The 25,133-nt window shown below is 56.3% G+C and overlaps 1 protein-coding gene and 1 long non-coding RNA gene across 14 annotated transcripts in view; one reads left to right on the forward strand and one right to left on the reverse strand.

Annotated features, from left to right (window-relative positions):
• The window catches only part of SLC37A1 (solute carrier family 37 member 1), an 82,798-nt gene that overhangs the window by 52,681 nt on the left and 4,984 nt on the right, over window positions 1-25,133 (forward strand). For all 11 annotated transcript variants that reach the window (XM_058732111.1, XM_058732102.1, XM_058732104.1 and 8 more), the window contains 9 exons: window positions 959-1,039; window positions 7,899-8,030; window positions 10,362-10,452; window positions 12,807-12,869; window positions 13,193-13,278; window positions 14,240-14,288; window positions 15,913-15,986; window positions 18,604-18,682; window positions 25,016-25,113. In XM_058732111.1, the coding sequence (XP_058588094.1) occupies window positions 959-1,039; window positions 7,899-8,030; window positions 10,362-10,452; window positions 12,807-12,869; window positions 13,193-13,278; window positions 14,240-14,288; window positions 15,913-15,986; window positions 18,604-18,682; window positions 25,016-25,113 (753 nt within the window). The remainder of the gene's footprint in view (window positions 1-958; window positions 1,040-7,898; window positions 8,031-10,361; window positions 10,453-12,806; window positions 12,870-13,192; window positions 13,279-14,239; window positions 14,289-15,912; window positions 15,987-18,603; window positions 18,683-25,015; window positions 25,114-25,133) is intronic.
• On the reverse strand, window positions 14,794-16,771 carry LOC131512910 (uncharacterized). Of its 3 annotated transcripts, none has more exons than XR_009262378.1 (3): window positions 16,514-16,771; window positions 15,869-16,042; window positions 14,794-15,709 (listed from the first exon to the last, which is right to left on the reverse strand). It is a non-coding gene; the product is annotated as an uncharacterized LOC131512910 (long non-coding RNA). The 3 variants fall into 3 exon arrangements; XR_009262377.1 differs by having other exon boundaries at window positions 15,845-16,042; XR_009262376.1 differs by having other exon boundaries at window positions 15,803-16,042.

The raw sequence follows: 25,133 nt of genomic DNA on the forward strand, positions 1-25,133 counted from the left end.
TCCTGGGACGTCACGTCCACCAGGCTGGCCCCCGGCACCGTCCTCTCCCCTCCGAGCCACTGCTCATCAGTTTCCTCAAACACTGCGCCCTTGCTCCTCCCAAACCCGTGTTTCACGCTTTGCCTGGGAAGTCAGGGCACATCACTGACTTGATTAACCGCCTCCTACTCTACCCGGCTTTACCCAGTACATCTCGTTTACCCCTTGCCGCTGGTCTCCCCAGTGGGAGGTGACCGCGCAGACAGGAGCTCCTCTCGCTCACGGCCAAGGCCCGCTGCTCCCGGACAGCGCCCGCCACCGTGCAAGAGAGGGAGCCAGAGACTCCTTCTTGTTAATACTTGGAGCCTTTAAGCACAATCTGAAAAGAGGGGTTCCGGTGCCTTATTGAATGAAAACAAACCCGATTTTGAAAATCACGACCTTCAGGAAGGTTAACACGTTAAAAAAAAAACTAGAGTTGATATTGTAAAACATTTTAAAAGCCATTTTCCTGCCGCGAGCATGAATTTCCGTCTCAAAGCTCGTAAGGATCGGTTTTTGGTTGTGCAGTGACTAGTGTCCGTGAAAACGCCCTGCCCTGAATTGCGCTGCTGACCCCGGCAGGGCCTCTGTTCCACACTCATTAGAGAAGGACACTGCCCTGTATCGTTTCTACAGGCCTGTCCGTCCGTCACTGAAAACTGTCAAAGCCAGTAAGGACAATTAGTTTGCCGTAATCAGCATTTTTACGTTTCCTTATCCCTCAGTCTTTGCGTATTCGTCAAGAAAGATCCTTCCACGTCTTTTGTCTGAGGGTCCAGAGCCCCCGATTACCTGTTGCTTTATCTTAGTCGTGTGTCTTGCTCCCCCCGGCGCCTGTCCTGGGACGTGTTGCACGGTGGCCCTTGCTCTGGGGTGGCCACTGCTGTCGCCGCTGTCCATTCGGGAACCGCTGTAACGCTCTGCTCTTCTGACCCAGCATTCGAGGGGCCACGAGAACGGCGCACACAGATTCAGGCTGCAGAAGCAAGTCTTCGTGGACAACGAGAACAAGCCCCTGGTGAGTCGAACGAGCCCCCGCCGCTTTGCGGAAATCCGAGCCCTGCCTCGGTGACAGACTTGGGCCTCGCGTTTCCTGCATGAGACCTGAGCCTGCCCCTGCGCGATTTCTTTGGGCAGCAGGCTGGACTTACTTTAAGTCTGTAATCAAATTCGGAAGCGATGCCCTCATTCAACGGCTGTGCTCAGCGTTCCGTGTCCCAGGCGTGCTCCGCGTCAGGCCACACCCTGAGCGGCAGTCACACCGTCCCCGCTGCTCCCGTGGACTCACGTTCTGGGGGGGCGGGTGGGGGACAGAGGGGAAACCAGCAGTTTCCTGCAGCAGCTAAATGCCAGGCACAGTGCCCGCCGAGACGGGTGAGCGGGCGCTGGTTCAGGCCTCGTGTGGGGAGCCATCCCTAAGCAGGGGGCGTGGACAGAGCCGTGAAGGGGGGCGGGCCTGAGCGGACCTGGGCCAGGGGGTTCAGGGGCCACACAGGGAGGGCTGGCGAGTGAGGTGGGCCCAAGAGATAACGTAAAATCATCTCCTAGCCCTCTGCACTGCCGCTCCCGTGTTACAGAGGAGGAAACTGAGGCACCGAGTGCTCAGCTGCCTGCCTGGTCCTCCTCAGAAGGGAAGCCTCGGTGCAGCCGGTGGGCCTCCTCCCTCCAGGATACTGCCAAGAACTTTCTCGTATGGCTCCGCTTCACTGACCACACTGAGCCACAGGGGCATTTTGGATTCGTTTTAGTCATTGAAATAACAAACTGTTTTCTTTTTCAATCAAACAGCTAGAAGGATACATGCTCCACGTGGGCTTCTTACTTTTTTTTTCTTTACTGCCTAAGGAAATTTATTTGTGGTGGCTGAAATAATGGAAAAGGGAAAAATGATGTCTTGCACGCCTTGGTTCTCGGAGTTGGGGGAAATGCCGCTGGAGTCCTGTAAACTCTCTACTCTCTGCTGAGTGTGCTTGTCAACAATTGGGTGTGTTGGTTTGGGCCGCCGGAACAAGAATACCGCGGACTGGGCGGCTTGAACGACGCGCATTTTTCCCTCGCATTTCAAACAGTTGTTTCTGGAGGCTGGAAGTCCAGGATCAAGGCACCGGCAGGTCTGGGGTCTCGCAGACGCCTGCCTTCTCCCTGGATGCTCAGAGACAGAGCACAGGGAGAGACGCGGGCTCCCGGGGCCTCTTCTCACAAGGCGCTGATCCCATCGTGACCTCTCTGCCCACCACTCGGGGCTTGGGGTCCCACACAGGAATTTGGGAGGAACACATATAGTCGGTCCACACCACCAGATGTGAATCGATGTCCAAATGGCTGTGACTCCCCTCTGGCTGTTACTGAAGACTCACCTTTTCCTCTGAGGCGAGACCCCCAGGCCGCGTGTTCTGGCAGCGTGCCACCCGGTACGGCTAACCACGTCTTCTGAGCGTAACTTCCCTCTTGCCTTCCGTTGACCAACATGTCACCAGAGAGACAGTGGCATGTTTAGAGGCCCTGGCGGGTCTTTTCAGGCCCGGCCACACCGCAGGCTGGCCTTGATGTGCCCGTGACCGGGCAGATTTTGGTCCCATGTCCCTTACGCGGCACCCACTGAAGTTGGGGGGGGGGGGGGGCTCTTGGGTCACCAGGCAGGATGTCCCTCCAGTTTGGCAGGACACCCTGTTGTCCCCTCTCCCGGAGTGACCGAGCTCGGATCCGCGGGGCCCAGAGTTGAGCAGCGCCCACCCCCTCATCACCTTCATCACCGTGGCGTCTGGGCCACACGTGATTCTTAGCAACTTGGCGAGAAAAGACGTGAAGCCAGGGGGGCGTGGGGAGGCGAGTTCGAACAAAGAGGGAGAGGCTCCGGCATCACGAGCCAGGTGGACCCTCTTCCATGTGGGTCTTTGTGATGCTCGGCTTGTGGCTGGCTGGTGGGAATTTGTCACCCTTGGCGGCCCACGTCACCGTCATCCTCGCCTTCTCTGAGGGTCTTTCTGGCCGTCCGGGGCTCAGCCAACGCTTAGCGCTGAGTGGGCGTTTTATTTTTTTTTTTTTTTATTTTTATTTTTTTTTAAATTTATTTTTGGGACAGAGAGAGACAGAGCATGAACGGGGGAGGGGCAGAGAGAGAGGGAGACACAGAATCGGAAATAGGCTCCAGGCTCCGAGCCATCAGCCCAGAGCCTGACGCGGGGCTCGAACTCACGGACCGTGAGATCGTGACCTGGCTGAAGTCGGACGCTTAACCGACTGCGCCACCCAGGCGCCCCTTTTTTTTTTTTTTTTTTTTTTTTAAATTTATTTTTGGGACAGAGAGAGACAGAGCATGAACGGGGGAGGGGCAGAGAGAGAGGGAGACACAGAATGAGTGGGCGTTTTAATGCCAAAGGTGATTCCACGTGGCGCACCGGTGGGAATCCACGCTCTCTGGGGGAGACCTTCCTCGGTGTGGCTGCGGGCAGCACAGGGCGTGCCGTGGGCTTGGGTTTCCGTCGGGGCAGGATTGCACGCTTCCCCTCCGCCCGCCGTGTGTGCGCGTCTGTGTTCATCCCATGGAGCCCTTTTGTCCTCTGAGTCCTGAGCGTAGGAGTGGGCTGCCTTGGCTGAGGAAGCTCTGCCCCTGCCGGTGCCGTCAGATCCCCTGGGGCTCTTGGTGCCCGGCTTCCCATGTCCGATCCGCCCGGTGGGTCTCTGGCTCTATAAGGAGGAGGCAGATTTCCTCCCCTGTTTGTTGTGGGGTCTTTTTGTTTTTGTTTCTGTTTTTTACATTGAGAGAGAGAGAGAGAGCACAAGCAGGGGAAGAGCAGAGAGAGAGAGAGAGAGAGACTTTCGAGCAGGCTTTCATGCTCAGTGAGGGGCCCCGCTTGGGCCTCGATCCCACAACCCTGGAATTAAAACCTGAGCCAAAATCAAGAGTCAGACGCTCAAGGGACTGAACCACTCAGGTGCCCCACCCCCTGATTTGTCTTACAAAACCCACCAGGACTTCCCTTTTTCCCTGTCTCCTCCAGACACTGCCAAGGACTGGAATTTGGTAGGTAGGAGCCCCCAGGCTGTGCCTAAAGATGAGTGGGTGTGGGCAGGAGGCCCTTCCCAACAAAGACCAAGCTTGCTTAGATAAAGAGCTGAGGGGCTGGATCCAAGACTTCTCCAGCCCAGCGGGCAATCCAGACACGCTTTACGGAACCAGGAAGGGCTGTGACCAGGCGGGTTTCTGTGTCCAATTCCTGCTCTGAGTTAGAGGCGCTCTTCTCTTGGCTGAGCAGGGTCTGTTCCCTCTATGTTTTCTCTTTATCTGGCTGAATCTCATCCACTGGTGAGTCTGTTTTCGTGTTTACAGAACACCTGGCCTAGACCTGAAACGATAAAAATGCTAGAAGAGAACACAGGCGGTAATGTCCCTAATATTGGCCACAGCAACTCCTTTCTAGCTGTGTCTCCGGAGGCAAGGGAAACATAAGTGAAAATAAACCATTGCGATTTCATCAAGAAGAAGCTTCTGCACAGCAAAGGAAACCGTCAAAACCAAAAGGCAACCTACCGAATGGGAGAAGATATTTGCAAATGACATACCTGAGAAAGGATTAGTATCTAAAATATATAAAGAACTTATACAGCTTAACACCTAAAAAACAAATAATCCAATTAAAAAATGGGCAGAAGATATGAACAGACAGAAAGAAGACATCCAGATGGCCAACAGACACACGAACAGATGCTCAACATTACTAATCATGGAGGAAGTGCAAATCAAACCTACAACGTGATATCGCCTCACATCTGTCGGAACCTGTGAAATCAACACAAGAAACAACAGGCGCTGGCCAAGGTGGAGAAAAAGGAACCTCCGTGCACTGTTGGTGGGAATGCAAACTGGTGCAGCCGCTCTGGAACAGCGTTATGGCACTTCCTCAAAAAGTTCAGACTAGAACTACCTACCCTGTGACTCAGCAATCACACTACTGGGCATTTACCCAAAAAATCCAAAAACACTAATTCAAAAGGATATATGCACCCCTATGTGTATAGCAGCATTATTTACAACAGCCAAGATATGGGCGCAGCCTAAGTGTCCACGAACTGAAGAATGGATAAAGAAGATGCGGTGTATTATATACAACGGAATGTTACTCAGCCATAGAAAAGGGTGAAATCTTGCCATTTGCAATATTGTGGATGGAGCTAGAGAGTATTATACTAAGAGAAAGAAGTCGGTCAGAGAAAGACGGATACCATAGGATTTCACTCATATGTAGAATTTAAGAAACAAAACAAATGAGCAAAGGGAAAAAAACAGAAAGACAAACCAAAAAACGGACTTTTTTTTATTTTTAAACAGGCTCCACACCCGGCATGGAGCCCCGTGTGGAACCCAGGGTGGAGCTTGAACTCACGACCGTGAGATCAATCGTCAGTTGCTTAGGGTGCCTGGGATTCATTCTCTCTCTCTCTCTCTCTCTCTCAAAAATAAAATTAAAAAAAGAGTCAGATGCTTAACCGACTGAGCCGCCCAGGCACCCCAAGAAACAGACTCTTTTTTTTTTTTTTTTTTTTTTTTTATTTATTTATTTTTGGGACAGAGAGAGACAGAGCATGAACGGGGGAGGGGCAGAGAGAGGGAGACACAGAATCGGAAACAGGCTCCAGGCTCCGAGCCATCAGCCCAGAGCCCGACTCGGGGCTCGAACTCACGGACCGCGAGATCGTGACCTGGCTGAAGTCGGACGCTTAACCGACTGCGCCACCCAGGCGCCCCAAGAAACAGACTCTTAACTGTAGAGAACAAACTGATGGTCACCAGAGGGGAGGGGGATGGGAGTGGGGGGATGGGGGAAACCGGTGATGGGATTAACGAGGACACTTACTGTGATGAGCACCAAGTGTTGTGTGGGAGTGTTGAGTTACCACATTGTACACCTGAAACTGATATTACACTGTGTTCGTGATACTGGAGCTAAAATTTTACATATAGCATCTTATTAAGAGAGTATAGTAACTGTATCGACAGCTACACATAGGTATTAACTTATCTGAAAATCTTTATTTTCTCCTATAAAATTTTTCTCATACATTTTCTAATTTAGAGTCTTCATTCGTTAGCAAGTGTTTTACATCTTTTATTCAAAGAAGCAGTTTCGGGGCACCCGGGTGGCTCAGTCGGTGAAGCGTCCGACTTCGGCTCAGGTCATGATCTCAGGGTCCGTGAGTTCGAGCCCCACATCGAGCTGTGTGCTGACAGCTCGGAGCCTGGAGCCTGCTTCGGATTCGGTGTCTCCCTCTGTCTCTCTACCCTCCCCCGCTCGTGCTCTGTCTCTCTCTCAAAAATAAATACGCATTTTTTTAATTTCAGAGGAAGAAGCAGTTTAATGAGATATATGAGATTGTATAGGTTTGGGGAGAGTCTTCATGAAATTGGTGATACCACACACGCCGGGACTGATTCCTGTGTGTATAATCCACACCTGAAAATTCAGAATTAAAAAAAAAAACAACAACGAAACAAAACCTGTCCAGCTTTCGGCCTTGACTGCACACCGACTCACCCGGGGCCTGCCCCCCGAGATTGCGGTGACTGGCCTGGGGAAGAGCCTGAGCGCTGGAGCCCCTCCGAGCCCCGAGTCTGCAGCGTGTGGTTGCTATTGATGTGGTCTCCTAAACTGGACAGCCAGCATCATTCAGGAGAGAAACGTGTATTCAGCACAGACTCAGACGGAAGTCTTCTGTGTCCATATGCTGTTGTGGGACTGTGGTTGGGAAGATGTGCGGTCACACCGGGGGTTGTCATCCCCAGTCGGAAACATCAGATTGTACGCTTACACGTGAGTGCGTTCGTCCCCAGGCCGCGCGGGGCCGGAAGCCAGCCTCCCGGAGGTGTGGATCTTGGGCCGTCCCGAGGCGAAGGGCCGAGGGCGAGGCGCGGGGCTCCTGGCGGACGTCGGACTGTCCCCCACGGGGACTGTCCCCACCCCCACCCCCACCCCCCACCCCCGGTCTCCCAGTTTCTGTGTTTCACTGGAAGAGAATCCCGAATATCCAACTTGCACAGGTTATAGCGAGGGAAACGCGACAAAACCGTTCGACTTTGTGGAAAGTGTTCATGCACAGAAACACTGCTTTGGAAGTCTTTGCAGTTCGTGGTTCACTCATGAAGAGTGTCATTAGGTCATCCCGGCCCTGGCTGGGCCCCCATCCCCGAACGGGGGAGCACTGCTCTTTGCTTTCGTGAAGGCACACTTTGTCCTGCAGGAATGTCCGGAAGCGGGATTCACAGGATATTGGAAGCGGTTTGTGAATTTTAAAATAATGCAATTTCTGGTAACACGCCTGCGTCCAGTGTGAGCTCCTTAGAAAACACAGGGCCGTGTGAAGAGTTTTTGACCCCTCCCTAGAAATTACATGCAATTCTGTCACCCGGCAGTAACCGTTGTCAGCTTAGAAGTTAGCTGCTCTTCCCCCATCATTAGATCCCGCCAGTTACCCCGATAGAGAAAAATAGGTATGTGTTCAGTGTTCCTTAAGATCATAATGAAAATGCAGTTCGGAATGTTTTGTTACTCAGTGTGACATAAGCGTCAAAACCTCACAAGCTGTTGGTTTGTTTTTACCGCTGCTGCCAGATTATGTTGTTTTCGTGGATGCGCTTTACCCGTTTCTCCCAACGGGGGCGTGGCGTTCACCGTATCATATTTTTCCGCCTTTCCAACTGTCTTTCACGGGCAGAATCCTAGATTGCTGGGCCCAAGGATTTTGTATGTTTGTAGCGTTTTGTAAAGGCCGCCCCCGAGACCTGGCGGGGCAGCGGCTGCCCTAGGACTCGCGGCCTCGCTTCAGCCGGGTGCCTGCTAACCCCTCTTGTCTCTTTTCTTCCCAACGGGCTGCACCGCCAGGACCCCGAGATCCAGTGCCTACTGCTGTCAGATGGAAAGCACCCGGTCCATCAGAGCCACGTCGTCGTCCTCCCGGCCGACGGCGGGGGCAGCATGGCCGCCATCAGCTTCACAGGGGCCTTGAGAATCCCCGTGAGTACGCGTGCCTGGGAAGGGTTTCGGAAAGGGCCGCTTCCGCCTGCTGTGAAGAGAACTGGCCTGTGGATCGAGCTTTAAACAAAAAGTCCGTGGTTCTATAATCCGGGGGTTAGAAATCTACAGCGTAAACCAGAAGCCGCCAACAGGTGGTCTTGGGTCTGAGTAAGGCTCAGGGTCGGCCTCACACCCGGCGCCTGAAAGGTTTCAAGTTAGTTGCCTCCGAGTAGACGTTGACCCGCTTCCTGGACGAGTAGGGCTTCCCGTCCCCCCTTGGAAAACCAGAAAGTCTGGCCTCAGCGGGGCCTGAAGCCCCTCCTGGCCCAGCCCCTCCCTGGCCCCAAAGACCCTGACCGAGAGCCCCGGGGAGGCACTGTCCCCGACTTCCACTCTGTGATGTGGGTGGGCCCGCTCCATTTTCTCTACCCTCTGAAGTGCTTTTAGGTGAACACAGCTGGTCCGCGTGCTACTGCGGAAGGGGTGAAGGGGAGGGCGAGCCGGGGGGAGGGCAGGAAGCCACCCCAGGACGCACAGCTGCCGTGTGCAGCCCCTGCACCTGTTTGGGGTTTAAAGATCAGGTGCGCTGGTCCGTGGGGAGGCGGCGGCCCTGGCTCCAGACTGGCGGGCGTGCGTGGCACCTGCCGGCGGGCGCAGCGGTGCGTGATCGGGGCTTGAAGGGGGCCCGGGGAGAAGTGACCCCAGACGGGTGGGGGAGGGGTGCAGGGCTGCGATTTCTTGTGGGTTTAGACTTTTCTTGCATTAAAGTCCTGGGCTCCCTCAGCAGAGGATCCGGGGAGCTCGCAGAGACACAGGGGAGATGTGTTCTTCTAACGTGGCGAGCCACGGTGGGCAGGGACCGCAGAGCCGGGGCAGAAGCAGGTGCGGAGGGGAGACAGCAGACCCTGCCCACGCAGGGTAAGATGTCCAGGCCCTCTCTGCTGCCAGACCTCATGGACCACACCTAGAAATGTCTGGGCTCCTGCCCTCGGGTGTGACGGGCTGCTGCAGATTTCACGCCCAGACCGCACCCTCGTGGGCCCTCAGTGAGAAAGGGCAGGGGGAACACGGGTCCAGAGGCCCTTTCGTGACTGGGTGAGGCTGGTCTCCAGCCAGTGGGGAACGTTGAAGCCCAGGCCGGGACTCCCAGAGTCACCAGAATGTGGGTGGCCTGTAGGAGATGCCGGTTTAAAAAAAAAAAAAAAAGTTACCTTTAAAATTTTGTTGTGAATAACAAGCAACTTTTCTGTGGCGCCTTATGGTCCGGATGCTGGGCTGAGGGTGGGGCGGGGTGCCACGGTCACATAGGAAACGTGGCATTGTGGACGGAGCAGCCTCAGAACCCCGGCCTGCTTGACCCTGGCCCAGCTGCGGACGCCCTGGGCGTCCCGGGCAAGTTGGCGACCACTCTGAGCCTCCGCTTCCCCATCTGCGAATCGGGCTCAGCGCCTGGTGTAGGACTTGCCTCACGTTCTGAGGATTTCGTGAGACCATTCGTTCCGCAGTGAGCGCCACGCCAGGCGCCTGGTAAGCATGAGGCCGGTCACGCGCACGTCCTCATTATTGGGTCGCCACTGTGAGACCCTGACTCTTTTAACCTCAAAATCACATCACTTGGGAGCTGTGTCCTCCGCCCAGTTTTGGGGGGTGTTCCTGCACGCACCCCGCATGCTGCCTTAGGGTTACCCCTTCTCTCACCCAGATTTCCCAGTGATACCCTGAATTACTGTCTCAAAATGCCACCTCTTTCTAAAAGTGGACCTAAACTCGAGCAGGTGTCTCCCCTTAGCTGTCAGGCCGCAGACCTTGGTTTCCTCAGGGAGGCCTCCGTCTCTCTTCCAGGTGACTTCCCTGCACCCCCGGCGTGTTGAGCACGGGCAGGGTGCGGGCCACCGTGCGTGCGGCAGGGGGAAGGCTGTTCAGCGTGGGGCGGCTGCCGTGTCGTTTGCAGTGGGTTCCGGTCCGGGGAGAGAGAGCGCTGGGTGCGCGGTGACTAGATGGCCGCTCCAGGCACGCTGTTGGGGAGCTCCTCTCACCGCTAAGTTCCCAGAGCCGTGCGGCGGGGTAGTCGTGTCAGCTTGCACTCTTACGCGCTCTGGGCACGCCCGGCGGGAGTGGCCGCGGGCCCACGCGCTGACCCCCCCTCCCCGCGCCCCCATCCCCAGGCGGCACCCTGCCCTATAGGTCCCGCATCCTCTCTCCCTGCAGCTGCCCAGGCCAGAGATGCCAGCCGATGGCATGGGAACGAAGTCATTCATAATTCGGTCGCACGTGTAAGTCAACCTGCAGAGTACACGTTGGGGTAAACGCCGCTCTCTGTCTCCCGTTCAGGGTGTGATCGAGTTCTCTCTGTGTTTGCTGTTTGCAAAGCTGGTCAGCTACACCTTCCTGTTTTGGCTCCCACTCTACATCACCAGCGTGGGTGAGTGTGTGCGGCTGGAAACACAGACGTCAAGTTCACGCAGGGCCTTGACCGGCGCCCCTCTCGTGCTCTGGCTTCCGCAGTCTCGGAAGGAAAGGGCACGCGTGGGGCCCGAGGATTTGAGACGTGCTTTTGAACCACACAACGAGTGATTAGAGAAACGTATAGACAAAAAGAGAATTCGGGTACGAAAGTTCCGTGGCCGTAATAACCTTGATGGGGCTTAAAGGGCCCACGTTATAGCCCAGCTGCGGCTGCCAGTTCCACGGGGCTCTAACTATCTGGGGCGGCCTGCGTTTAAATTTAGGCTGCCTGGAACTTCCCGTCACAGGCCGCGGCGCAGGGAGGAGGCCTTGGGGATTGAGATAATAAAGGCTGACTAATCCGACCTGGAAATGGCTGCTTGGGGATGAGCTCTAGTTTTAGGGACAGCTGACAGCTTGTCTTGGGTTCCTGAAGTCCAGCCACGGCCGAAGCTGTACATGTGACCGAACCCACAGCTCCGTGGCACCGTTACCCTCCCTGTGCTGCGTGTGACCACAGTTCTTAAAGGAGCCTTGAGTGGGCACGGAGACCGTCAGAGGGGCCGGGGGACAGGGATTGCAAGGGTCCCCGGGAGATGCAGGCTCTGGGGAGTGTGGCAGCGAGGGGAGACGTGGAATCCGGGGGTTCACAGAGTACAGACCACTGTCGGGGAGGAAGACCTTTCTCTGCCCTTCAAGGTCCTTGTGGCTGGGCTGAGAGTCAAACTGACACGAGACACGTGAGCAGGAGGAAATCAAATTGAGTTTGGTGCCTACGGGGAATCCACAAAGACGTGAACATTCCAGAGACAGTCAGGCAACAGGAGGCCAGTAGGACGTCCTGAGCCCGGGAAGGGGTGGGGTCTGGGGGTCCCGAAGGGGGAGGACGCTAGCAGGAAGGGGAGAGGAGGTGTTTGGAGACAGCGTCCACCCCGCTGTGCAGACCAGTCCCTCGGGTGCAGAGGAGCCTCTGTGAGAGCTCGCTTCCTGCTCGGGCTCTGCCTTCCAGCGCGAATGTAGGCAGTTGTGGGCTAGGTGAGGAACGTTCCCGAATCTGCCGGGCTTCGATTGCTTTCAACTCAAAATAGTCTTCAGGTCAAAGTGCCCCTTCTTGGGGCTGCCTGCCCTGGGCCCCCGCACCACATACTCCCCACAGCCACAAGGTCCAGCAGACGTGGCTGTGAGCCCGGGGCAGGAGGGCTGAGTTTCAGAGGGACAGCAGGTGAGGCAGTAAGGGGACCGCCACGTTATGGGGGACAGAGTCTGGGAAGGAGGGAAGGCAGTTGCTCCCTGTCAAGCAACCCCCTCTCCATTAGGGTGGGAAAGCCGCGCACGGTGTAGACCAGAGACCCCCCTCTCCATTAGGGCGGGCAAGCTGCACACAGTGTAGACCAGAAGGACCGCCCCCCCATTAGGGTGGGCAAGTTGCATGTGGTGTAGACCAGAGACCCCCCCCTCCATTAGTGCAGGCAAGCCATATTCAGTGTAGACAGGAGACCCCCCTCTCCATTAGGGCGGGCAAGCCGCACGTGGTGTAGACCAGAGACGCCCCTCCATTAGGGAAGGTACACCATAGTCAGTGTAGACAGGAGACCCCCTCTCCATTAGGGCAGGCAAGCCACACATGGTATAGACCGGAGACCCCCCTCCATTAGGGCAGGCAAGCCATACTCAGTGTAGACCGGAGACCCCCATTAGGGCAGGCAAGCCGCACGCCTTGTAGACAGACGTCATACCTTCTTTCTTCCTTTGTTCCCCCATGATTGCAGAAGGGGTGACACTTTTAGGACTCCAGTCACGAATTGCTGGCTTTTCCAGTCTGAGTGATTAGAAGAAGCTAAGTCCCTTGGATGTATGTGCCTTGAGGACACCAGGAAAGGCTGGATTCAACTGATGGTCCCACATGCATCCCAAGCCCGTTTCTCCTGCACTGGCCAACCTCCATCCCCTTGGAGCCCAGCGTGGCTCCCTCCCCGTTGTCTGAGGAGTTCCTCAGGGTCCGCCGAGTGTCCCAGGGTGTGCCCAGGTGCCGGAGCCTCTGTGCCAGGCACCTTCGGGGCTGCGCCTAACCTGTGGCTACCCCAGGGACGGACACTGGACCAGAGGGGTGGGAGTTAGGCCGAGCCACGCGGATCCTCCTATTCCGGCGAAGAGCGTTTCGCTTTCATCCTTCCTGCGCGTCTCCCCACGTAGCAGGCTCTGCTGTTTTTCCTTTACCCCGAATTCACCCCTAACTGCTGCTTGGCTCAGGTCATGCCTAGGAGACAGGAGTGCCACGCACGGTCTTACTTTGCTGTGACTTGCTCACGGGGACACTTGTCGTTTTGTTAGATCACCTTGATGCCAGACAAGCCGGGGAGCTCTCCACCCTGTTTGACGTGGGCGGGATCTTCGGTGAGTCCCTCCCTCCCTGTCGCACGTGGACGGACACTTGGATGGTGGTATTTGGACACCTGCGTCCGTGTTCCCTCTGAGTTGACTTCCTATCGGGAGGAACACGCATTCCCCAAACCGCCAGATCACCCAAGTGGACAGACATATGGCCGTCACTCTGGGAGGACAGTCCTGCTCGAGGAGGGACGGGGACGTGGCTAACGGCAAGGGTGGACAGGGACGTGGAGAGGGAGATTATTTTCTCCTCACTGCCATCTTGCATATTCCACTCTCTCTCCGAGGGATCTTGCCCCGGGGACCCAAGCACCCCCTCTGCGTTGCAGGTGGGATCCTGGCGGGCGTGATCTCAGATCGACTGGAGAAGCGGGCCTCCACCTGTGGCCTGATGCTTCTGCTTGCGGCCCCCACGGTGAGCCGGGCCCCCACCCCACCCCGCCCCCCGCCCCGTCTGGACCCCAAGCCTCCAGGAGCAGCCGCCTCCCCCCCTCCCCCCCCACCTGCACACACTGTCACCTCCAGCGCAGGCTCAGCCCCATTCGTGACTCATGGTTTCTGGGGACTGGCCGTGGCCTCAGAACCCCCTCAGCGTGTCCCCCCACTGAGCCTGCCAAGCCTCCTTCCCCAGATGTCTCCCCTGCCCTCTGCACGTTGCTGGGCCACTCTCTTCATTCATCCCTGACTCCCCTTTGGGTGCTCCCTCCCCTGGCCCTGGCCCCGGCCCCTCCCCCACAGGCTCCTGCTCAGCCTCTAGGGTCCCCCACCTCCCCGGGCAGCAGCAACCCTGCCTACGGTAGTGCTGGCTTCCACTGCTTTGAACGCATTTGGTGACAATGGCCTAGGGCAGGTGACCTCCCTTTGTATGCCTGTCTCTATTGTCACAACAATAGTACCGTCACTCATCGGCCTGCACGGCACACACCCGCCCGCCTGCCACTCGGCTGGGCTGTGTCCGGAACGAGGCCCGGCTGTCCGGCGTCTCGGGGCCTGGATGCTGCCTGACGCAGACCCGCAGAGAACCTCACTGAGAAAACGTCAGTGTGGCCCCGTGGCCCCTGCCTCAGGACCCCCTCAGCAGGTGCACCTGTTTAGGCAGACGGCCCGAGGAGGGGACGGTCGGACTGAGGCGTGGAGCCCAGGGAGAGCTGCCCCAAGCCGTGTGGCCGGCCCTGGGAGCTCAGCGGGAGGCGCCATCAGAGCCCGCGCGTGGGGACAGGGCACCAGGCTTCACAGCGCCTGGCGAGGGCCGCAGGGCCCCCGCTCCTTCTTAGGGGCGCCCTCTCTGGTCGGCTGCCTGAGAACCCCCGGCCCGGGCAGCATCCGTAGGCTACGCACAGTGACCGGTTGTCCCCCTGGTTTCACACCGTTCACAGCTCTACATGTTCTCCACCATCAGCAGGATGGGCCTAGAAGCCACGACAGGTGAGTCCCCACGGCCTTTCTTCTTGTCTTCTGCGTGCGGTTTTCGTCCACACGGCTTGATGAAGCAGAGCAGCAGATTAGCGTGGAGGCATTCGGCTGGTGCAAACGGAGCCTGTGGGGTGGCCCAGATAGTCCCATGTCCCTCGTGGGGGGGGGGGGGGGGGGGTTCCTGCTCCAGGAGCGAGGCCTGCCGTCCGCAGGCTTGAGAACAAGCGCGGGAGAGCACGGGCTACCCGCTCCAGGGCCGCGAGGAGGCCCTCTGAGAAGCCACGTGTCCCCCCGGAAGGCAGAGGCAGGGCTCCGCCCCGAGAGCTGCACCCCAGCAGGTGAGGACAGGCCAGAGCCCGGCAGGGGCCAGACTCCCAGCTGCCCCCCGCCAGCTGCCTTTCTGAGAGCGGGTGCAGGACGCCGGAGGACGATTCTTTACTTCCTGCAAGCAGTACCATCAGATATGGCTCTGACACTTGGGAAGTATTTTTTTAAATGTTTATTTATTTTCAGAAGAGAGAGAGAGAGAGCAGGGACAGAGAGAGCAGGGGGAGAGAGAGAAGGGGGAGAGAATCCCAAGCAGGCTCTGCACTGTCAGCACAGGGCCGGATGAGGGGCTCGAACTCATGAGATCATGACCTGAGCAGAACCGGGCGTTTCACCAACTAAGCCACCCAGGTGCCCCTCTTTTTTTTTTTTTTTTAAGTTTTTAAATTTATTTGGAGAGAGAGCGTGTGTGTGCGCAAGCGGGGGAGGGGCAGAGAGAGAGGGAGAGGATCCCACGCGGGCTCTGCACTGTCAGCACAGAGCCTGACTCAGGGCTCAGTCTCGAAAACCGTGAGGTCACGCCCTGAGCCGAAATCAAGAGTCAGATGCTTAACCGGCTGAGCCACCCAGGCGCCCTGGTAAATATTTTTTCTGTTTTAACCAGCCAGCAGTGGTGATCGGGAGGGAGGCAGGCTGTGTGTGATCCCGTTAGAAGTCATCCAGAAGTCAGATTGCTGACACGAGGAGCTGTGGGTTTCCCGTGACCCACTGGTCCAGAAGCTTCTGCACAGAGGAGTGTTAACCAGTAGCTAATTTGGAAAAGTGAGCCTGGAGGACGGTTTAGAAAGCATGCCTTTTAGAAGCAAGCACGTTACCCTGCCCGTGGGAGCTCGGTGGCTCTGGGTGTCCGGGTGTTCCTCGGGGGCAGCCGTCCACAGCTGCGGGCACAGAGAGAGACAGACAGACAGACACCCTCCCACTGCAAAGCAGGCCAAGGCTGGGGTTAGCGCCAGCCGGCACTGACCACAGGGAGCATTCGCACACCCCTGGCACATCCGTACTCGGGACACTGGGCTTCTGGTCCCTCCAGGCTGTCAACAGTCGCCGCCAGTTGAGGGTCGAGGAAACGGAGCAGCAGGTCCTGTGATTGGGACTTGCAGACGTACCTGGGGCAGGTTTAAAGGAAGAAGCTCACCACGCTGGCCCCAGCAGTGCGGGCCTCCTTCCCAGCACCTGCCCACATCGCGCTCAAGCCGGACCCGCGCGTGACACCAGGGCGCTCACCCCGGGGCTGCCGAGACCGTGGGGGCTCTCCCAGAGGGCACCGTTCCGCTGCTGAATCCCTCCTTCTGGTTTCTGGTTCCCACAGCCATGCTGCTGCTCAGCGGGGCCCTGGTCAGCGGGCCGTACGCCCTGATCACGACCGCCGTGTCCGCCGACCTGGTGAGTGGCCGCGGTCTCGGCGCAGGGCGGGGGCAGGTGCTGGTCAGAGATGGTCTCTGTTAGTAAAACGGTGTCTTTGGAGACGGGGCTTTTTGCCCGTGACTGATACCTACATTTCTGAGAGTCTTCTGAAGCAGATACAGGGAGGTGTTGCCCCCGTTCCATCAACGAGGGTGTCGAGCGAGTTTAAGAGGCCCGTCTGAGGCCCGAGGTCAGAAGGCAGCAGTCCGGCTGGCTCGATCCTCTGTGCCGCCCTTGCTTAACCCCGGGGACTGGTGACCATGCACCCCTGAGCCCGCCCCCAGGGCCCGGATCTGAGGTGCACTGGGGTCGGCCCCTCCTTTCGCCCGGCCCCCTGTGCCTGGCCCTCTGCTAGTCTCCGCAGAGCCAATCCGGACGGGGACCTGAGCCCCAGAGGACCTGTTCCAGAGAGGAAGCAAGCCCGCGTTCGCGCACGCGGCGAGAAATGCCAGTGCCGTGGAGAGGGGGGAGCCACCTGGGCCTTAGGGTCCATAGGAACAACTCACCTGTCCTTCCTGGAGGGAGGGGTCTGCTGACAAGGTGACCTCGGACTCCTGATCGTGCCCGTAGAGACCCAGTGGGGGAGGGTCACCCTCATGCGCCTGACACGAGGGACATTCCACACTGTCCGTAGTGGGCACCGACACCCGCACCAAGATACAAGATCCTCTTTAAAAAGTCGTTTCTTAAATAAACGGGAGAGAAGAGACAAATCCCCCGCAGAGAAGAGTTTCTGTGGATACCCTCCGAGAAGGGGAGCGCCCTCTCTGTCCTTAGGTGTGGGCTGTGCACGGTGATGTCATAGCTACGGGGAGGGGCCTGACAGACGGCCCTGCCAGGGGACCAAGGTCAGTGCCAACAGTGACAGGGCACGTGACGGCCTGCACCCTGGACACCTGCTGTGAAGATGTCACTTCACCTCTGAGACCACCCTCCCCAAACCCACTCCCAGGCTCCTCAGGAGGGAAATGTCCCACACACGCCAGCAGAGGGCACTTTGCTGTCGGGGTCAGAACCCAGGAAGGTGGGCCGAATTGCCGGGCAGGAGGAGCCCTGGGAGGCGTGACGGCTGAGAGTCATGTGGTGTCCCACACAGAACGAGGTCAAAGGAGACGTTAGATGAAAGTCCTTGGGTTAGGTAAACATAACGCATCAGTGTTGGGCCCCTGACTGTGGTAGCGACAGCAAGCCATATAAGGCGGTGACCCAGGGAAAGCGGGCACAGGGCACGCGGCCCATGTGCCGTCTTGGCAAAACTAACGGGCACCCAAGACTTTTCTCAAGCAAAACCATAAGCAGCTCCCCAGAAGTGGCCTGTATGCTCGTGGGCAGGATGGCCGGCCTTCTGGGCGTCTGGCCCGGTGAACCCTCCCCCACAGGCCCCTGAGGCCCCTGGAACTTTCCTGCCTCCGGTGACCCTGCTTCTCTTCTGCATTTCTGTCCAGTCCTCGCAGAGTCAGATCCGGAGCTCACCAGCCACTCGCTCCTTCTCCTGCCATGGCAGGCCCCCCGAGGGCACGGACCCCATGCCCAGGTGGACCCCATGCCCACCCCCTTCCCCTCCTCTCCCGTATCTGCCTGACACTCACCCTGCCCATCGGCTCAGAGCGCTCTCCTCGGCCCCTCAGGCCCTTCCGCTCCTGGGACAACCAGAGGCCCCATCGGGTCAGCAGAGAGAGGCAGAGGAAGGGCTCTGGGGAGTCCCACCAGGAGGCAGGCCCTCCAACATCAGGCCCCCCTTTGTGCTCCTGCCTGCATGGGGCACAGAAGATGCTGGGAGGGGCCACAGCAGACGAGTAACAGTCATCTGCTCTGTGGGATCAGAGGAAGGACAGAGCAGGGACTCCAGACTCCAGAAAACATGGGTTATGGGTGATTATCGCTTTGTGTCTGTGCTTTATTTATATATTGCTGTGCACACGCTCACAAGCATCTGTTTTTACAGGCTTTGGTTTGTGTCATTTTAGGTTTCCAGGCACTTTTTTCCCCAATCAGTTACTTTTCTTTTACTGTCCTCGGTTTGTGCTCCCCCCTCCCCCCAGCCTTGTATGTATTGCTTTTTGAAAACCAAAGCTCCTCTCGGTTTGTCATTTAGGACTTGGTGACCGTCACACTGGTTTCTTGGGTCCTGCCCTCTTCCCCATCCTCCCTGGCATTTGCCATTACCCGGGTTGGGTTTTAGGTACTGCAGAGCCACCGGCACGTGTCACAGAAGGCCCCTCGCGGGAACATGGACGTGGGCGTTGATGCTGGCCCCCCTCCGGGGTAGGGACAAGTCTGTGTCCTTCTTTCCCACGTTGGCAGGTGTGGTGTGCTGAGTAAAATAGTTGCTGATTGAAGAATTCTGAGAGTTCTCTCAACCAGAATGTGTTTGGACAGATATCTCTGATGGTGTCTTACTGTTGAAAACCCTTAAACTTTGTGTATTTTTCCAAAGTAAGTTTGGATCGGACTAGATTTTAGATTTTTCTGATGGAAAACGCCCCACATTTTGAATTGCTTCGAAAATTGGGTAAATTGTCGTAAGGAGGGGCAGGCTGGTTTCTCACTGATGCGGCTGAGATGGGCCTCACATCTGTTTTTCCCTCTCTTCTAGGGCACGCACAAAAGTCTCAAAGGAAACTCCCACGCCCTCGCCACCGTGACCGCCATCATTGACGGGACCGGGTCTGTAGGTGAGTGGTTATCTTTAGGGCTAAGAAGTTAATTGTGGTCATAGGGGAAACCACATTGTCACATCCTAGTTAACAGATGCCAAGAATTCCAAGGGTCTGGATAATACTAGTATTGGCTGGCCTTTTCGGGGGTTTTTTTTGTTGTTGCGTTTTTTTACTGCATGAAACACTCTTTACAGTATTGTTATAATGCTTATTCTAAAAGAAAGATTATTTTTCAAGAATCCTTCAAAGATTATTTTTAGTTAGGTGGTGTAATGATGCTGATAAAATTATCTTTTTTTTAACAATCGCAGTTAATTTCACAAAGAAAACTTAATCCAAAATTTCATCCAAATACGTAAGACCTACACAAAGTCTTGACAAAATGGAGAATGTCTCTCTTGTCGTAAAGGTGGTACTTACTTAAAATTAAGTATACTCTGTACTTAAAATTTTAAAATATTAACTTTTAAAATAAAAAATTATTGGGGCGCCTGGCTGGCTCAGTCAACCAAACAACTTTGGTTCAGGTCATGATCTCACAGCTCGTGAGTTCGAGCCCCACATCAGGCTCTGTGCTGACAGCTTAGTGCCTGGAGCCTGCTTCGGATTCTTTGTCTCCCTCTCTTTCTCTCTGCCCCTCCCTTGCTCTCTCTCTCTCTCTCACTCTCAAAAGTAAACATTAAAAAATTTTAAAAATAAATACGTAAAAATAAATAAAAATTACTAATAATTTTTACTAATGGAAAAATATGGTATTTATAATCACTTAAAGTTCAGTTAGTATTTCAGCAAAGGTGTGAATTTATGTTAATAATTTATTGCAAAAACCAACTAAGGGCAATTTGATTAATTTTTTTTTTTTTTTTTTTTTAATTTTTTTTTTTCAACGTTTTTTATTTATTTTTGGGACAGAGAGAGACAGAGCATGAACGGGGGAGGGGCAGAGAGAGAGGGAGACACAGAATCGGAAACAGGCTCCAGGCTCCGAGCCATCAGCCCAGAGCCCGACGCGGGGCTCGAACTCACGGACCGCGAGATCGTGACCTGGCTGAAGTCGGACGCTTAACCGACTGCGCCACCCAGGCGCCCCCAATTTGATTAATTTTTTTACCACAGAGTTCAGATCATTGCTTGTTGACAAGTTTGTATCATTTAACGAGAAAAGAGGCTCTAACGGTTACCGTTAGAGTCACCGTGAAAAACTGATCTTTTCTAAAATGCCCACCTCACAAGCCCATAGGCCGTAGGAACGGTCGAAGGTGCAGGTCATGGGTAGGAGAGTAAGGAGAGCCTCCCCACGCTCAGTCTAGGGTCAAGGGCACGCATGTCAGAGCGCCGATTACTGTGACACGACCATAACATCTGAGGTGCATTACGTTACAAAATTTCCACAACCAGATTTTTTAAATTGCAAGTAAAAGAAAGTAATTCCAAAATACAATGTTCAGATCAATTTCAACATTCAGAAGGTTCAGTCCCCGTTCAGAAACAGATAAATGGTATATATTTATCAATGAGTTAGGACGAATAATAAAGGATCGGCCAGCCTTTTTCAAGTACGAGCAGGTCAAAAGCACATGCGGACCCAGGGGAAGGGGGTGCGGGCGCCGTCTGTCCGCCCTGGTCGGACGGCTCCAGAGGAAACACGGGCCCGTGACTGGCTGGAAGTGGTTTCCCTCGTGTGAACGAACACGTACTCAGCTTTTCACCCAGGCCAGCCGTTGGCACACCGCGGCCTCTGGGCCACTGGCCTCCTGACTTTACCGCTGCCATTTGGAGACGGACAGAATCTGAATTAAATGCACGTGGCAGGAAAACTAGTAGGTGCCCAGGCATAAGAGATCGAGGTGTTGGCAGCCTCGTGACAGTTCTGGAAGAGCATTCCGTAGCACGCTCTGGAGGACAGAGGGGCTGCAAGACGCGTGGGTCCTGCGCTCAGAGACGGGCAGGTGCGAACCATGAAGCCTGTTCTTACCCACAAGTCAGAAGGCTGACGGCAACGTTCTTGACCTCTCTCCGCCTTCGTGCAGGGAGCACACGCTCTGTGATGGCTCCCTGCCAGGGACCCTGCAGCCTCCTGAATGGGCCTGCCCTGCTCCAGGCGCTGCCCTCCTGCGCTGGTCCCTCGCTCGATGCGGGAAGCTGACGCTCGAGTTTGGCTGGCGACGCCCGCGGCCAGCCTGGAGGATCCTGGGTCGCATCCTGCTGTCACCTGCCGCCCCAGGCACCCAAAGCAGGGGGACTGAGAGAGAGAGGGCAGGCCGGGTGGGGAGGGGCATCTGGGCATCTGGGACGGTCTCGTGGCAGTAAAGCCGAGCTCTTGCCAGACAAAGGCAGCTCAGTAGAAGCACAGTTGCACCTGCCCCCGGGGCCGCCCCTCCGTGTGGCTGTGGGAGGTTTCCCTCCTGGTGGTGCCCACGGGCATGTGTGCTAGCTGCATAGAAACAGCCGCCGTCCTGTCCTGGGTGCCCACTGCTATCTCACTAATGCAGAATCTGAAGTCCTCCCCACCACTCTCCGCAGCCATACGGCCTCCCTGCGGCTGCTCTCAGACACCAGCGTGTCCCCGTGCAGGGCCTTTGCACCAGCTGTGCCCCGTGCTGGGGGAGCTCCCCTCGGGGAACCTCATGTCTGTGCCCTGCGCCCTGGGAGTCTTTGCTCAGGAATCACACCACCCTTTCAGCGAGACGTCTCGGCCTGTGTGGAACGCGGACCCTTGTCACCCTCATTCTGGAACGCGGACCCTCGTCACCCACACTCTGGAAGATGGACCCTCATCACCCGCAGTCAGGGCCCCTCTACCCTGGCGTCTTCTCCGCAGCACCTTCCACCTGCCTGCCTCGTGCCGTCCCCTCACCCTCCGCCTCAATGGAAGCTGCCCGAGGACAGGAGTCCGCTTCACTCTCTGCCGTACTCTCAGCACGGAGACGGTGCCTGGAGCACAGTAGTCACTCAGTGAACCGGTGGAAAATGAATTGCCTGGCGGCTCCCACACCCAGAATCCCACACGGGGCCAGGCCGCCTCCTGTTGGGGGTGCTGACTTCACAGGGGAGGGGCCGGGTCGGAGAGGCCTACACGGTTCAGCAGGACAGGGCCGCCCACCCCTGGGTCACAGGAGCCCTGGTCCCTGCTCCGGCCGCCTTCCCAGGGCCCCCGGCAGCTCGCTTCCCGCAGCAGGTTCTGCTCGTTCTGAGATGCACGGGGCAACGTGGCCGTTGTGAGGGGGCCACGCTTGAGCCTCTGTTGCTCCCCAAAGTCATACCTGCCCTGTATTTGGATCATGGGGTGACTTCGAATTTGCTGGGCAGTGTCCGTGGTCACCCCTGTGGTGTTTAAACCGAGACGGTTCCCCTTCAGGGAACGCGGGGACGCGTCCAGGAAAGGGGGGGGCGCTGTGCCCAGGGCGGTCATCTGCAGGGCAGCACGGTCTGCCCACGTGGAGCAGGTCCCCCGCTGTCCCCACTCCCATGGCCCGTGAGAGACTTCCCAGAGCCTGGAGGACATGCTCCGCCAGAAGTCGGGACGCTTCTGGGCTGAGCTCAGTTCTCATCAGCCGTGTGACTTGGAACCACCTTCTGTGCCTTCTGTCCCCAGAGGACGGTCCACGAGTCCGTCCAGCTGCCACCGTGAAGCCGTGTCTTGAGGCTAACTTGCAGCTCTGCCAGAAGGGTCAACAGCTCTTCTGTAGCAGGGGATGGCACTTTACAAGGACGGAAACGTGACCTGGGTGAAAAACACATCTTTCTTGATTTTCTTCTCAAAACAAGAGGGAGCAGAAGTGCGAGAGTGGGATGTGTGCATCGGGGAGCCCCCAGGAAACACCAGGGCACAGCTCTAAGCGCGTTCTCCCCCACAGAGGACGGCTGAGGGCAACCAGACCGGCTCGACCTTGCCGCTAATGGGCGGGGCGCACCGGCCACGGAGCCCTCGTGCCTCAACCCCCACGGCACCTGCAGTGCTGTTCACTCCCGGCCCGCGGGCCCAGGAAGTGGCCGTGGCGGAGCAAGCCGCGTCCCCGCCCTTCTCTCTCCCCCCAAGCACCGCCCGCTAGACAGAAGAAAGAAAGGCTTGAGTGGAAACGCACACAGTTCAGCAAAAAACCCCGTTCACAGAGCGCTCACCCTGACGCGTCCACGCCAAGCCGTAAATACTGGTTTGGACGGGGGCAAAGCTCAGCGAATAGTAACCAGGCCGATGTCTTCTCACAGCTCACCGAGGCCCCGGGGTTCCGGTGACACGGTTTATGTGCCTGGTGTGTTCCCAGGGCTTAGAGCCGCCTCCCCGTGGGCCGCGAGCCCTTGTCGTTCCTCTGTGTTTCACACGCAGCGACTGCACAGCGCCCCGAGTTTCCTCCTGCTAAGTTTTATTTTATCAGAGTAACACTTGATGCAAATGTCGAGGCCAGGTAGCCTCACAAGCCGATTATGACGTGGGACGCGGGTCCCTGTGCCCCCGCCAGCTCCCTCCTCATAGATGCAGCCTCGTCGGCTCTTCCCTGTGGTCTGAGCTGCGTACGAGCCTACACGCTTCTCCGTCCCTCGGCCCGACATTGCTGTCCTCCTGCGAAGAAGGCCGGGGCTCGGCTCTCACCCCCTCCCCAGCCTCCTCAGTCGACACTGCTCATCAGGTCGCAGCACTCACTCTAGGCCAAGAAGTGAGCTTTTTGTGGTTATGCTTGCCCCATCAGCCGAGAGGGGCCACCGGCCACAGCGCTCCCACGCCTTGTCCCACAACCACTTCCGCTACGTTCCCACGTTGGACCCGTCTTCCAGCTTCCGTGTCTGCTCCTCTTTAGTGGAGACCTCCAGTGGCTTCCTGAGAAGTAGCCCTCGGGAAGCGGAGCTTGAGGGCTGGGAGTCCGTGCAGTCTGGATTCTGCTGCAGCCTGTGGATACGAATCCGGGGCTAAAACTCCTTCTTCAGGATTCCAGTGTCTTGTAGCTTCCATGGTCTCTGTTGAGAAGTCTGTTGTCACCCCCGGCCCAGCCTTTGTTTCTGCCTTCTGCCTGCTTCCCCCCAAAACCTCTGGGCACGCTTCTTTATCTCTGGTGCCTTTCTTTGTCCCCTGTGCCCCGGGCACCCAGGGACTCACCTGCCTGGAGACACGTGCCCTTCCTCACGCATTTCCCTTACCGCTGTCTGTCTTTAAGTCCTGGAAAACTGATTCGTCAGATATTTCTTAACACTTGTGGGCTGATCCTTCCATTTTTTCTTTTTTTCCTTTCTTCCTGTCGTTTTCTCTTTTCTCTGCTTTCTCAGAGATGTTCTTGACTTTACTTTCCAGTCTTCATTTTGGTTGTCATCATGTTAACATTTTCGTTAGTTCTTACTTCTTGGATGCAGCGTTTATTAGACTGAATCGTGAAGTGTTGATGCTGGTTTTGTGAGAATGTCGTGTGGCTCAACTCGATTTTCTGTCACTTACCTGAAGGTATTACAATTTCCTGGGAATTTTCTCCTCCCCAGTTTGTTTCTTTCCTCCCGGTTCCCCTCCTTCCGACTTGTTTGCTCTCACCTTGGAGCTGTCCTCAGACACAGGTGAGCTGGGCTGGCCCTTCGTATATTTGTATTTAAAGATGAGCCACCAAGCACTTGCTAGAAGCCCTTTCCACACAGAATGATGCATCAACCACTGGTCTTCGTGGTCATGGGATCCAACTAGAATCTGGAGGCAGAGACTCCCCAGTGCCCGCCGGGGTGTGGGCCTGCGGCCAGCACTCCCATCATTGTCGGGGAGGGTGGGCACCTGCTCAGTGGAAGTGAAATGTACATATACGTCCATACTTTATATATATGCATACTTTTCCCCAAACCACTTAGGAGCAAATTGCGGAAGGCTGCCCCTTTACCAGTAACTGTGTATTCAGTGTGCATTCCCTGAAGGCAAAGGATCCCCTGACGTAACCACACTGCCCCATCATCAACTGAGGAAGTTAACACTGACACAGTCTCAGCATCTACAAACCTTACTCGTATTTCCCCAACGACACATCTCCTAACCAAAGTGTATCTGAGATCGTGCATTAGATTCAGATTTCATTAATAAAGTCTTCAGTTGGGATTGTTGGATCCAAAGAATGAGCGTGTTAAGGTCAATACATATTTTTAGATTTGCTTCCAGAAACAGGCCATGCCCGTCGCGTCCTCACCAGGACTGAGCATGAGCGAGCCTTTTCCCCCCACCAGTCTGGGAGGTGGGGATGAGATTGTGCCGTTCAGCGTGTTTTTCTTTAACTGTGAGGGAGGCGTCGAGCACCGTGCTGTGTGCTCGCTGGGCCTGGGTGTGTCGGATAGTCGCCTTCCAGCGTTTTCCTCACCCGGCTCCTGTGTGCGCTTGCCCCCCTCCAGGAGCCGCGCTGGGCCCCCTGCTGGCTGGGCTCCTCTCCCCGTCTGGATGGAACAACGTGTTCTACATGTTGATGGTTGCAGACGCCTGTGCCTTACTGGTAAGTCTCTGTGGCTGTCA

This window comes from Neofelis nebulosa, chromosome 5 (genome assembly GCF_028018385.1).
Source record: "Neofelis nebulosa isolate mNeoNeb1 chromosome 5, mNeoNeb1.pri, whole genome shotgun sequence".
In the NCBI taxonomy this organism is placed as follows: domain Eukaryota; kingdom Metazoa; phylum Chordata; class Mammalia; order Carnivora; family Felidae; genus Neofelis; species Neofelis nebulosa.